The 13539-nt window shown below is 36.9% G+C and overlaps 2 protein-coding genes across 3 annotated transcripts; both read left to right on the forward strand.

Annotated features, from left to right (window-relative positions):
• The first annotated feature begins 303 nt into the window (after positions 1-303).
• Positions 304-6963, forward strand: LOC132052446 (protein EXECUTER 2, chloroplastic). 2 transcript variants are annotated; one of them, XM_059443981.1, is made up of 11 exons: positions 305-685; positions 2797-2913; positions 3023-3088; positions 3319-3425; positions 3503-3584; positions 4089-4787; positions 5163-5289; positions 5507-5673; positions 5754-5828; positions 6326-6418; positions 6542-6963. In XM_059443981.1, exons 1-11 carry the CDS (start codon positions 371-373, stop codon positions 6641-6643), a joined length of 1950 nt encoding a protein of 649 aa, XP_059299964.1. In that variant the 5' UTR covers positions 305-370; the 3' UTR covers positions 6644-6963. The 2 variants fall into 2 exon arrangements, with proteins under 2 accessions (XP_059299965.1, XP_059299964.1); XM_059443982.1 differs by lacking the exons at positions 5754-5828; positions 6326-6418; positions 6542-6963 and having other exon boundaries at positions 304-685; positions 5435-5565.
• Positions 6964-10280: 3317 nt separating this feature from the next.
• LOC132052447 (CASP-like protein 4A3) lies at positions 10281-13114 on the forward strand. Its single transcript, XM_059443983.1, has 3 exons — positions 10281-10956; positions 11472-11607; positions 12654-13114. The coding sequence occupies exons 1-3, from the start codon at positions 10391-10393 to the stop codon at positions 12846-12848; spliced, it is 897 nt and encodes a 298-aa protein (XP_059299966.1). The 5' UTR covers positions 10281-10390; the 3' UTR covers positions 12849-13114.
• The last annotated feature ends 425 nt before the right edge of the window (positions 13115-13539 follow it).

Consider the following 13539-nt stretch of genomic DNA (forward strand, 5'->3'; position numbering starts at 1 on the left):
TTTATAGCCTGATTGAATGAGCTTATTTTAAGTGACATAAGTCATAAATTGAGTATTCTAGCTTTTACCCAAAAGACTAGATTAATCGTGTATGGAAGATGTGGAGAAAGTAAAATGTGATCATTTGGCTAAAAAAAAAAAATAAAATAAAAATCAGAATTTGTTGATTAAAAAAGACAAGAAGAATAGGCCCCACTGGTCCTTGTGTAGGGAGAAGTGCAAAACCATGAAGTCATATTATTGCAGCAATCGGGCCGAGAATTATCCGTCTCTCATACTCCTCTCCCCTCTATCTTCTTCTATCCACAAACACAAATCTCAGCAGAAATCACAGAGAGCGAAACGACGACGAAGAAGAAGAGTAGTAGATATGGCTGTAGCCAACGCTGGGGCTGCGGCTGGACACGTCACCAATATCCGTCCTTCACTCTCTTCTTCTTCTTCGTCTTCATCTAATTATTTCCTTAATTTCACAAATAAATCGTTTCTTAGGAAAAATTCAAGGCTTTGTTGCCGATGTGTCAATGTAAACAGCACCTCAACAACTCCCTCTTCTGATGAAAATTGCAATAATAGCTGCTTCACTTCTTCTTCTTCTTCTGAATCCTTAGATTGGGACTGGAATCGATGGACTCGCTATTTTACTGAAATTGAACAAGCTGAGAGCTATGCCTCTGTGTTAAAGGTCCCTAATTTTTCTCTCTTTGATTCATTGTTTTTGATAAATTAGAAATATCTTTTCAGAATCCATGGACTTAATTAGTTGTTGTTGGTACTATTAACTAAGGCCTTGTTTGGTGAGAGTCTTTTTAGTTTGGTTAGCAATCTGTATGTATTTAAGTGTGAGATTTGGTGAATCTGTAAAAGAGATTATCCAATTTGTCCTAAAGTCTTGAATAGTGGAATCAAACTGCCTCAAATAGATAGATATAGAGGATTCATATAGTCAACTCTATTTCACTGTTGTTACTGTTCTTCTTCTTTTTTTTCTTTTTTTTTTTTTAAAAGTGAATGCTCTGTACTGCTTTCCTTATTAGTTGCCATGTTTTCTTCATTGCCGTATTTCTTCTTTCCTATTTTATCAGCTAAAATAAAGTTGTGGAGTTATCTGATCCCCACCTTGTCATCTCAAGAACTATATCCTTTCCTGTGGTACTGTGTTATTAACAAGGAATTGAACTTATTAGCTATGTCTAAACTTTTACATATAAGATTTTGAAACCAGTATATATCACCAACGACAGAGATAAATTTTAACAGCTGACTGGTATAGAATTTGTATATTTTGGGCAGCTAGCTGTGTCCTATGTTTGATAACTGTTGTTGATTAACCGATTTATCAACGGCAAGAGTGCCCCCGAGGTAGTCTCTTGTACCGTGAAGCATTCTTCCATCTGCATATGTTGGTTTTGGTATCTCAAAACTTAATACAAGAATTCAGGAAATCTTGTGCTGCAAAAGTGCCTCGAGTAGAGAGGGGGAGAGCATATAATTACCCAAGGCTGTCGTATTTTTCCAATGTGGGACATGAGACAATGTCCACTTGTATATGTTGAGTCTCTTTAGATGAAAGACTTGGGAAGAGGCATAACCATCTTGATGCGGATGGCAACTGTTGACTAATGGATTCTTCAACATCGAATCTTGGTGAGGTCTTGTCCCCTCTACACTCACTGTGCAAGTTGCGAGGCGTTTTACACAAGAGATGTGGTGGATTTTGTCCTGGAAAGGTGCTCAGCAGGTGAGAGAGGAGACAGAACTTATAAGCTGGCCAAGGTGGGAGTCTCCTTTCAGTGTGGTAAATGGGGAAAGGCCCTAGAGGGGTTCACAATTCCATATTCAAGATATTTAAATTATCAAGTCAAAGCAGCTGCTTGACCATCCAATTCAGAAAAAATATTAGAAGTGTGTGAAGGCGTCGTGTCTGAAAACTGGAAAGCAACAATTAAATAAGAAAGACCAATATGGAGTTGACACAGTTGGTCTGCATGCAATTCATAATGTAATGGATCTTTCTGTATGTCCCTAAAGAATGTATAACTTGAGTTACCACTCTCTAAAACCTAGTTTAGTGGTACAAATCAGCGCTGACATGCCACTTGTTCATTATTTGCTTTTCAAGATGAAATTCCTCGGTTAAAGAGAATACTTGTTTTTCAATTGTTTCTAGGACAGGTGCAGATATACGGTGTCCATATTTTAATTTGCATTTACTAGAAGCAAGTGGGTAAATCGGGAACTTATGAGTTGATGGTTGCATAATAACATCACACTTCAGTTCCCTAGTGAAGAATTTAGATACATTGTGATCCATTGCTCTAGTCTATTCCCCTGGCATCTCCACCATGCAATTGTCCAAAAAACTCCACTAGGCAACCAAGGAAATGGTAAACACGATCGTCTGATAGGTCGTGATATTCAATTGATATTTGATTTTCTTTTATATGCTACCGGAAACAGCCTCTCTACCCAAGGTAGGGGTAAGGTCTGCGTACACTCTACCCTCCCCAAACCCACTTTGTGGGATTTCACTGGGTATGTTGTTGTTGCATTTCATTTTCTTTTATGCTTTTTTTCTGTTGTATAAAATGACCGTAAATGCTTTCATGTGCATCTCCTGGTTTTTGATTTTCTAATAGCAATTTTAGTACGCTTCTTTTAAATGCTTGAAAAGTTGCTCTATGGAACATGTGGCTCCAATGTAAATGATATTCAGATGGTTATATCTTTTGTATTAAAAAATATATCCCAGGAAGCTCTGATTCTTATGAGTCTAACTGGTTGTATGTTTTACAGTTTCAACTGGAAGAAGCAATAGAAAAGGAAGACTTTGAAGAAGCTGCCAAATTGAAAGCATCTATTGCAGAAGCTACAGCGAAGGACTCTGTTGCTGAAATTATGTCCATGTTGAAGGTACTAATTGCATTAAGATCCCATTATCCACTGAGTTTCGAACTGTCTCCACTGGTCCTCGTTTGCACCTAAATGTTGACAATGATTTCTTTTCTTCTTCTGCCGCCAGAATGCAATAGATGAAGAGCGTTATCGTGATGCTTCAAGATTGTCCCAAAGTACGGGAAGTGGGCTGGTAATACTTATCATCTAGCACTTAAATATGCCCCTGATAGACTTGTTGTACAACCATATTACTGGCATAAAACCACACATACACAATTTATTTACTTATTCATCCTGTATCAAATCTGTGTTTGTGTCTTTATATGATAGATTACTTTTGCACCTTAGAGCCACCTACATAGTCATGTTAAAGTTCATGACTGACCTTTCCCTTACCTCTTCTTTTGCTTCAAACTGCAGGTTGGTTGGTGGGTTGGCTATTCAAAAGATTCGGATGATCCATTTGGTAGACTAATACGTATTACACCAGGTGTGGGCAGATTTATCGGCAGAAGTTATAGTCCAAGGTAAGAACAAAAAATTGGAAGTCAAAGCTGCTAGTTGTTTTTTGTTTTTTTCTGATGAACTCAGTTGGTTATTTCAGACAGTTGGTCAAAGCCTCTCCTGGAACTCCACTGTTTGAGATTTTTGTTGTCAAAGAAGGAAATAACACTTACAACATGCAGGTAATGTGCAAGTGCAACTTATCTTATTTATGAAGTTTTGTGTTATCCACTTTTATTTTATTTTTATCTTTTGACTTTGCTGGTGTCTTGCGACTGAGCTACCACGAAAATGAGGATTCCCTTTCAGATTTCTTGATACGTAAATCATGCTGACACAGATTCTCAAATGTATTTTCTCTATAAAGTGGACAATGAGCAAATATCCACATGTAACCAAGGGATAGCTTGTTTTGTGTCATTATACCAATCCACCGTGATAACCAAAACATTGTACTGGAAGGTTTCATTGTATGTTTCCAAGATGAGCTAACTCACTGTTACCTTTTCCTAAACTCAAATCAGAAAAATACTGCCTTTAGTTAGTAGTCATACTTAGGTGCACTCTAATAACTATCGGTGTCTTGCACGCTATCTAAATGTTGCTGATGTTCAGGGTTGATTCTATATGTTATACTGTCCCCTGACTGTGTTAATGCTGCTTCTGATGTCTGTTACCGCTGCCAGGTGGTATTCTTGCAGCGAGCCAAAGGAAGTGCAGCAAGTTCAAGTCTATCATCCAAATCGAAGCCAATAAAGGGGCCTTCAACTGCTGAAATTGAGAACAGACCTGTAATTGATGTTAAAGTAGATGAAGCTGAAGCAGAAAAAAGCAATGAGAAGAGCATAGATTTCGAGGGAGCTGCTGAAGAGGGAATAAGAAGTGTGATAAATTTTCTTAAAGATAAAATACCTGATCTGAAAGTAAAAGTAATGAAAGTCAATATTACAGAAGAAATAACAGATGATGGTGATTCAGTGAAGCAATTTCTGGAAGAAGATAAGAACACTATCTCCAGTGAGGAAACTGAAGAAACAACTAGTGATTTGGATAACATGAATCCTGATCGAGTTGCTATAGGAGGAGATACCGACACAAGTGAAGATGGAAAAACTGTAGATACCAAGCTTTTTGTAGGGGGTGTATTACATAATAAAGAAGACAATCCAGTAAAGGAAGAGTTTGTTCGTTTACCTGCTGAAATCAAAGATGCGGCAAGGGATTCCTTTGTGCTTCACATTCCTAAGAGACCTGGAGATCCTGATGTTGAAGAAAATATTGTGTCCAGCACTAATGAGGCAGCTGTTGCAGCTCAGAGTATCTCCGAACTAATGCCTCCTGATGTGGCCAAGGCATTTTGGAGTTCTGATAAAGTTTCTTCGAAAGTATGCAAACATATTTCTAAATATAATTATTACATTTTGCCTGCAGTTGTGGTCTGAGGATATCATCTCATGTCACAGTGAACTCTATCATTTGCAATTTTTATGTTTTTTTTCACAATTAGAGGTAACTTGTAGTTTGCATTTCATCATCACAAGTAAAATCATGGAAAGTCAACCAGCTACCTTGTCATATTAAGAGATAGCTGGGACCTAAGTGAGAAAAGTTGTCATGAGACTCATCCTTCTTCAGACTGTTGCCTTTCTATTTTTCTCCCTCAAAGTTTAAGATTTAGGTTTCGCGTTGTCAAGATTTTATGGCTTCAATAGCTTTAGGTGTATTACTCTATTGATTCATTGAATGTACACTTGCTGTAGGTTTCTAGAGATGTGAAAGAGATGCTAAAGCTTGCAGTTAGTCAGGCACAGAAGCGATACAGATTATCTGAATACACAAGTTTTAGTCGAATTACAACCTCTCCTGGGGATTTAGATCCTTTTGAAGGTAAGACATTTGCCTGTCCTCGCTTCTCTCTCTCTCTCCCACACTAAAATATACATCCCTCTGTACCTGCTAAAGCTCCACGTGAATATGCGTTCGTATGCGTCCCTGACTTTGTTTCTGTCTGTGACTCCAACTCCTATACCAGGAGAGGGAGACAGGGTGGAGAGAGCTAGAGATGTGGGACTTTGTCAGTAATGTAGTTTTTTTTTAATTCTAGGTCTATATGTTGGTGCATTTGGACCTTATGGAACTGAGGTAGTGCAATTAAGGCGGAAATATGGTAACTGGAATGTAAATGCTGCTGAGGAATCTTCTGATGTTGAGTTCTTTGAGTATGTTGAGGCAGTAAAGCTAACAGGGGATATTAATGTGCCTGCTGGGGAGGTTCGTATAGTTCACTCTGGGAACTGCCTTTTGTTTCTTCTTATGAAAGCCTAATGAGTTGTAAAGCTTTTGATTTTCAGGTGACATTTCGAGCTAAAATAGGTAAAGGAAGTCGCTTGTCCAACAGAGGGATGTATCCAGATGAACTTGGTGTGGTAAGTAATAGCTGGTTGAAAAAGTGCTATTTTGAGTCTGCTTAGTTAATAGTACTAACCACACAACACAAGAAGCACACAACACAAGTTGGTGGTATTTTGAGTCTGCTTCTTTTATATCCAGGTAATATTACTACTGAAAAAAGTCTTATAGATACCAGCATCTCAACATTTAATCATTTACTTCAAATTTGACAAATTTAAAGTTGCTTGAGCCTGGTTAACTGAAAAAGCTAAAATAATTGGGACATCATACACATGTTTTTTGTTTTTGTTTTGCGCCCATAAAGCATTAGTTTTTAACCATGATGCCGTATTACACTGATGAATGCAACTCTTCATGGTGAACCCTAGTTTAGCGTGACTCCGCAGCAACTAATTTGGCTATATGCGAAGTCAGCTATTGCATTGAGAAATATAACAGTCAAATGATCCAGTTTAAACTTTAGATTGCTTCAGAAATTACAGGCGTGACTCATCATGTTTGTTTCTTCCAGCTTGCTGGTTACAAAGGTCAAGGAAGAATAGCTGAATATGGTTTCAAAAACCCAAGGTGGGTTGAGGGGGAACTTCTACAACTAAATGGAAAGGTAATAAAATTGCTGGGGATTCTTGCTTGTCTTTTTTGCCCGTGGATTTTCTATCTCACAGGTCGTTGAAAGGCATAAGCTAGAGGTCCTGGTTTTTATTCATATGTTTGTTAATTTTCTTAGGGAATGGGGCCGCACGTCAAAGGTGCAGACCTTGGCTTTCTTTATGTGATTCCGGAGCACAGCTTTCTTGTACTCTTCAATCGCTTGAAATTACCAGAGTAAATAAAGATACAAGTTGGTTATATGACTTTGAACCCAGTTGTGCGGCTAGGCTAGGAGAAGAGCATATTCCATCTTCCAACAGGCTTTTCCCTTTTGCCAGATAACTTTTGTAGTGTTTTGATCAGAGAGGCATCACCCTGCAATGTGACTGAAAAAGCCAATCCTCTCCTCTCCCTTTTTGGCATAGTGAGTGTTTTGCTGTCCAATAATGGTACATCCTTTCAGTTTTCATCACAAACACTAAAACACATATTATGTAATCCATATTTTTGTCAAGAGATGATCTGCATAATAGTATTCTAGCAGAGTTGAAATTCATATATTGATGAGTTCCTCTTCTGTACGGTCGTAGAAAGTTGTTCATATTAGCTCTCGAAGAAAGTGACACGGTAATGTTTCTGGAAGGCAGAACGTCACACCTTTTTGTGGCTTACTTTTGTTCGAGGCAATATAGGTAGCCTTGATCCCAGAAGCGTATCCAGGCTAATACCAATCCAAGCCATTTTATGAACAAAATGTGATCAATAAAAGATGCAACAACAAGATCTTAGTTGTAACAAGTGGTTTTGTTGGGTGGTCCTTCCACTTTGTAGAAAGAACGCTTTTCGATTGTTCTCTTTTTTTTTTTTTTTTTTTTTTTTTGGTGGTTATGGAATTGCAAAAAGAATGAGATCCCTTGCTTAATTGCCATAATTGCCCGGGCCCAGGAATCACGTGTATTAAGAGATTTTTTCTGTTTTTATGATAAAGCTTCCTCCTCGCGATACTGTATGTATGACATTGTTTGAAGGATTCCTTTTGGAGTAGGAACACATTTTGTGAACTTAAAAATCTGCCTTTGTTGCAGAAAGCCTACCCTGAAAGAAAACTCAAAGCCCTTTTGAGACATGATGCAATCTCTAGCATGAAGGATGTCTATATCCTCCGACAAAACTTTATTTGCCCTTGCTTGCTCGTGGCATCACCGACACTGCTGCTGAAGTGCTAAGAAAGCAAGTGTGTCACAAGCTGTATGAATTCTAAGATTCATCATAGTTAGTAGGAGTTTGACCATGGGATTTGGAATCATGATTTCATATTTTGATTTCAAATCAGCGTTTTGTATGAAATTTGCACAAAATTTCAATTTCAAATCATGTCGTGATTTCAAATCTCAAATTTTCCAAAAAGTATGCTTTGGAATTCTAAATCATGATTTCAAATTTTTTTTAAATGTAAAGTTTGACCTATAAGTTTATATTTTGTAAAAAGAATGATTCATAAGTTGGTAGATTTGTTTTTTAAATGTTAGACTTGACTCAAAGTAACAATGTTGCTTCGCCTTCTCTTCTCGATCATCGATCGTGAATGCGTGACGCGTGAAGAGGTTGTTAAATGTAACGGAGAGGATTATACTAAAGAGCAGTTATACTACAACTCATGTTTAATTTTCCTTTTTATTGAACTACAGCTCGATCAATAGATGTTATATTCTTTAGAAATGTCTTCTGGTAGCGTATTATTATTATGAACTATGGTTTGTTCGTTTGGTAAGATTGTATTGGAATTAGGGAAGCTTTGATAGTTTCACAGCTTGTAGGTTTTCATGTTTATGAGAAAAAATACAACTTAAGAAATTCAAATTGCATGTTCAAATAAAACTTCAACTTCAAATCATGTTCAAATGGGGCCCAGACTATTTTTACGTTTTTACCTAACTTTCTCTTTGATATTCATGCGATTATGTTTAATCTATAGGTTATGCTTTTCAGATAGACAAAGTTAGGTCAACTAAGAAGACACTTGAAGTATTTAGGGGACCACACGCAAGACAAGTTTGATTAACAAAGTTTTAGTTACACTTTACGCTTATGCATAGTTTGATTGATCAGATGTTATTACCGCCCGAGCTATGGCTCTTTTTTTAACTCCAAGTCTGCCTTGACAAGTTTCTAAGTGCTTTGCTTGATTAAAATAAGAATTGGACATCTGGTCTTCCACGTTATGTACTCTTAAATGATTTCATTTAAATCTAATCGAAAAGCTTGAAATCAATTGAAGAAAGGGACAGCTAATGGTAATTAAATAACCATCGAGTATGCTACTTTAAAGCATGTTGGGAATATTAAACACTTTCTGGGCCGCCGAAGATATAGAATTATGGATTATTTATGATTTAAAGCTTCTCGTTAGGACTGAGGAGTAGTACTTAGGTATAAGAGCCTACCTTTAGCATGGTGAGGCATTTACCAGTGTTATAGCCCCTGGACTGAAGGTGGTTAGTTAAACAGTTTACATCACGACAACAATATACCCAGTGTAATCTCACGATTAATATTAATTTCTATATTAGATGATAAATATTTTTAATAAATTTTTTGATTTCGCCACTAATATCTAGTTTCGTAGTTGCGCCTACCACAATCTTTCACTTTGTTGCAGTCAAACACACTCTTTGCAGGCCGCAACTTTCTTCTAATTAAGCCTACTACTAGGCGGAGAATCAACTGTCACCTTAATTTCTTGGTACAAGTGTGCAAAGTCCGTTGATGTCTCATTTTTGTGTCAAAGTACAAGGAAAATTAATGACAGAGACTTTGACCTAAAATTAAAATGCTACACTGATCATCAGTAGGAGAATATTTGTTTGAACCGACTGATTGTGCGTCAAACTTATGGATGACATCCTGGAACATAAAGTAAAGAAAAAAGAGTTCATCCCCGCTACTAATTATAAATACAACTAACGAAAACTTTGAGAAACTTTTGAGTGCTGAATGAAAAAAATGACAGATCAAATCCAAAGGGTTCCTTACTTCCTTTATATCTTGTAGCAATTATTAGCACGAACTTTATAAAAAGACCAAGAGAGATAAGGTGAAGAAAAGGAAAGGCATGCAAATTTTTGGCCTTTTCTAAAGTTTTCTTGTTCAAATTTTGAAATATATATGCCGGTCTAAAATGTCTAAAAAAGATAGTTTGTAACTAAGGAATCACAATTCACAATTTATACTATAGTTTTAAGAGTTCAATTTTCAGCATTAAACTACTACTCAAGAGTACAAAAAGAAAATTGTCTACTAATTAATATTTACACTAACTTAATCAATGCATGATATGTGTCTTTATCTCAATTGTTAGTTAATACTTACTTTACTCGTGATTAATTAATACATTATTTACCTCACTTTTATGATTTAGTTAGCTTAAATTATTATAGTATATATAATTTAATGTAAAACATAAAAAATATATACTATAGCAAGTATGCGACGGAATAGTGACTATGCACGCAAAATATCTCTGACATTACTATCATTAGAAAAAATATGTATATAAACATCAAATAATTATTATTTTTAATGAAAAAGAAACAGCATCATATTTTAGCATGGCATTAACATTCAAGAACATCACGTCATCACGTAAGGAATCACTACCATAAAAGATTCACGTACAACCTAAGCCGAATACAAAATCCCTACCGAGCCAGACCATCTCTCTATTAACTTACCACCCAATCGTTACTCGCCACATCACACTAAATTCCAAATGTCCCACCTGGCACTAGCCCATTCATCATTAGTAGAGAACACCATAGCAACCATAGACCTCCCACACATACTTCATTACACTCTAGTTATTCAAAATAATCGACATAGACAGCCCACCTTCTTTCCCAAAGTATTTTCTCACAGTCGTTTACTTGTTTCCTCTTCATTCAATCAGTACTACTTTCTGTCACTAATAAAGATCAGATTTTTCATCATGAAAAACCCAAACCCAAACCCAAACCCAAACCAAGAACTCAATAATCATCGGAATCTCCAAAAACACAACAACAAAAGCAGTAGTCATCTATCAATGTCGGACACAGATTCTCAAATTGATTCTTTCCACTCACCTCTCCGATCCGACTCACCATTACGTTCCGATGACCCTTTCCCTGAACCCCACAACCCTAAATCCCCTTCTAAAGCAATCGTAGCCGTTGACAAGTACTTCTCCCCATCGGATAATCTCTCTTTTCCGGCGACACCACCGGCGCCGGCGGAGCGCCGGTCACCGGTGGTGTATTTGAGTAGGGCGATGAAGGAGAACACGGCACCTGCGGTGACTACGAAGGTGGGCCCAGGTGCTGACGTGGAAAGGGGAGAGAGGGCGGCTGTGGAGGGTATTATTGGAAGGTCGAAAAGGGGTGTTGTGATGAATAGGGCGGCGTTAGGGTTTAGGGTTTGTGAGGTTGTGTTTTGTTTGATTGCGTTTTCGGTTATGGCTGCTGATAAAACTCAAGGTTGGACTGGTGATTCCTTTGATCGTTACACAGAATACAGGTTACTATTTGCTTAATCTCATTGCTTGTGTTAGTTTTGCTTCAATTTTAAAGAAATTATTTTTAAGTGGAGAAGCTAATTTTGCATAAAAAGTTGTAGTATCTAGTTTTAATTGGAAGATAGTACGAGTACTTCTTTCCATCCATTTATGTGAAGGTGTTTGACTTGACACAGAATTTAAGAGAAAATAGAATGACTTTTAAAAGTTGTGGTCTAAAATAAGTCCAACAAATTTATGTAGCTATAGATCATCTCATTATGAGTAGAAGTGTCACATAAATTAGGAACGGAGAGAGTGACCTATTTTCTCATTGTAGAACTAGTGTGTGAACCAGCTTGTGTGCACCTGATAGATTTTAGCTGTACATAAGAATGTTTTGTTGCTATGAAGTTTTCTTTTATCAGGACAAAGTTGATTTCTTTCTTTCATTTATTTTCCCTGTTTCTCATTTACTATTTCCTTATGAACTGCTTTCCTTAGCTTTAAGTAATGTTATGCCTAATTTTTTCCACAGGTATTTGGTAGCCATTAATGTTATTGGATTTGCATATTCTGGATTTCAAGCATTTGATCTAGCATACAGTTTGACAACTGGGAAACACTTCCTCTCTTACCATATGCGATATCATTTTGATTTCTCAATGGATCAGGCAAGTAATACCGTTTCAACTGTTGTACTTCCTTAAACATGTGTTTCTAGTTTGAGATGAAATTGGTGATTGATATTGCTCTTAGGTATTCATATAGACTCTTACAATGTTGCTAACAGGAAGGGGTGCACCCTATATAGCCAATTGAGCTCTTGTTTCATTTAAAAAAAAAAAAAAAAGCATTTTTGTTGGATATTTTAGTCCAGCTTTTTAGAGGCTAATGTAGTAGAGTTTCGTTTAGAGTCCTGTTCAGTCAAAAAAAGATCTTAGTTCAGAGTTTACCAGAATTCTTACGATGGGATTTGTGCGAAAGAAAAAATACCAAGTAATAGAGGAGCTATTAGATAACTTAATTCAGCTCTTTTATGTTGAATAAAATCCTATCAATGCCTCATCTAGGCTTTGGACAACCTTATTCAAAGTTTTGATAGGCACTAGGCAGGATAGAATTAGAGGTAGGTCTACTAATCCAAACCATTGTGCGTTCAAGACAAGCCCAACAATGGAATGATGGATAACCAATAGAATCAATTATAACACATCGTTATTCATAACATTGAAAAGCTATTTGGACCCTCCCATAAGGAGGGTTCAGCACTTCAAGAATTCGGGCTAGCTAACTTATGGCCGTATTCATCACTAGGAAGGTAACAAGATAGATTTTCAAGGGACTAAAAGGATGAGGATATTTGAGATTGAAAGTGATCAAAATTTACTGCTATTGCCAAAATTATCAAAGCACAGCGTGGCCCAATAACTGTTAGGACGCTAATAATTTCGACTAACAGTTTGCTAACCTAGTATGACATACTTTTATCTAATAGACCATAAGGTTTCATCGTCTGTTGCACTCTACATGACATTTACTTAATGCTTCGTACAGTTTCCATTTAGCCAGTTGAAAACTTCCTGATCAGTTTCATTTATTGTGATTGTGCCTGTTACAACCAAATTATCTAATATGCATCATCATAGCTGACTTTATGCTGTTGTTCTGTCTGTATGTATATGCTAATAGTCTTTTGTTCTTGCATGTACCTGTGCAGATACTGGCATATCTTCTTATGTCAGCGTCCTCTTCTGCTGCAACGAGGGTAAACGACTGGGTATCAAATTGGGGAAAAGATTCGTTCACAGAAATGGCAAGTGCATCAATCACGCTGTCTTTCCTGGCTTTCATTGCTTTTGCGTTCAGCTGTCTTATATCTGGTTATAGCCTCTGCAACGGCAGTTCCTCATGATCTTGAAATCAGTTACAACTATTCATTACGTAATTTTGAGAAATTGCTGCATGTAATTTTATTTCTAGTGAATCAGAAGTTGTACAGAAGTAGTTAATAGATTTAGCAGTATATTTTTTCCACTCCTATTGCAGAGGAATAAAGTGTCGAAATCCGGTTAAGCAAAATGTATTGTTGAGTACGTAAAAACAATAATGTCAAATACGCATATATTCTTTTGGATATGGTATATGTTAGTTACTATACAGATGTATTGTGAATGTGAACTCCCTTCTTGCTGTTTTTTTTTTTTTGGGTTAACAAACCAGTCTCAAGTTCGGGTAAATGAAAGAGGATTGATAATTTGATTGCCAACCTGAAAATAATTAACTTTTGATGAATGACCACATCAGATGGGTATTCTATAATTGATCACGATCCAACTTTGATGGCATGGGAGTGATGGAATCACGTAAAGTTAAGGTGTGTAAATGACCTTTCCTGATAAGTTTAAGGAGCAACTTATATATTAACAACTGATGAAAATTAAAGGCAACTATGTTGGATGGGGCGGAGTGTTGACCAGTCAAGAAATCTCATGTTCAGAAGATGAAAGTGGCGGAAATGAGAATGCTATGATGGATGTGTGGGCACACTAGGAGCGATAGGATTAGGAATGAAGTCATCCGAGACAAGGTTGGAGTAGCCTCAG

The sequence above is a fragment of the Lycium ferocissimum genome, chromosome 4, assembly GCF_029784015.1.
Source record: "Lycium ferocissimum isolate CSIRO_LF1 chromosome 4, AGI_CSIRO_Lferr_CH_V1, whole genome shotgun sequence".
In the NCBI taxonomy this organism is placed as follows: Eukaryota; Viridiplantae; Streptophyta; class Magnoliopsida; order Solanales; family Solanaceae; genus Lycium; species Lycium ferocissimum.

Excerpts from the sequence above, each read along its gene's own strand:
- LOC132052446 (XM_059443981.1), top strand. The coding sequence starts at position 371 with ATGGCTGTAGCCAACGCTGGGGCTGCGGCTGGACACGTCACCAATATC. Across the intron at positions 2,914-3,022 it reads AAATTATGTCCATGTTGAAG|AATGCAATAGATGAAGAGCG; the intron begins GTACTAATTGCA and ends TTCTGCCGCCAG. Across the intron at positions 6,419-6,541 it reads TTCTACAACTAAATGGAAAG|GGAATGGGGCCGCACGTCAA; the intron begins GTAATAAAATTG and ends TAATTTTCTTAG.
- LOC132052447 (XM_059443983.1), top strand. The coding sequence starts at position 10,391 with ATGAAAAACCCAAACCCAAACCCAAACCCAAACCAAGAACTCAATAAT. Across the intron at positions 10,957-11,471 it reads GATCGTTACACAGAATACAG|GTATTTGGTAGCCATTAATG; the intron begins GTTACTATTTGC and ends TTTTTTCCACAG. Across the intron at positions 11,608-12,653 it reads TTGATTTCTCAATGGATCAG|ATACTGGCATATCTTCTTAT; the intron begins GCAAGTAATACC and ends GTACCTGTGCAG.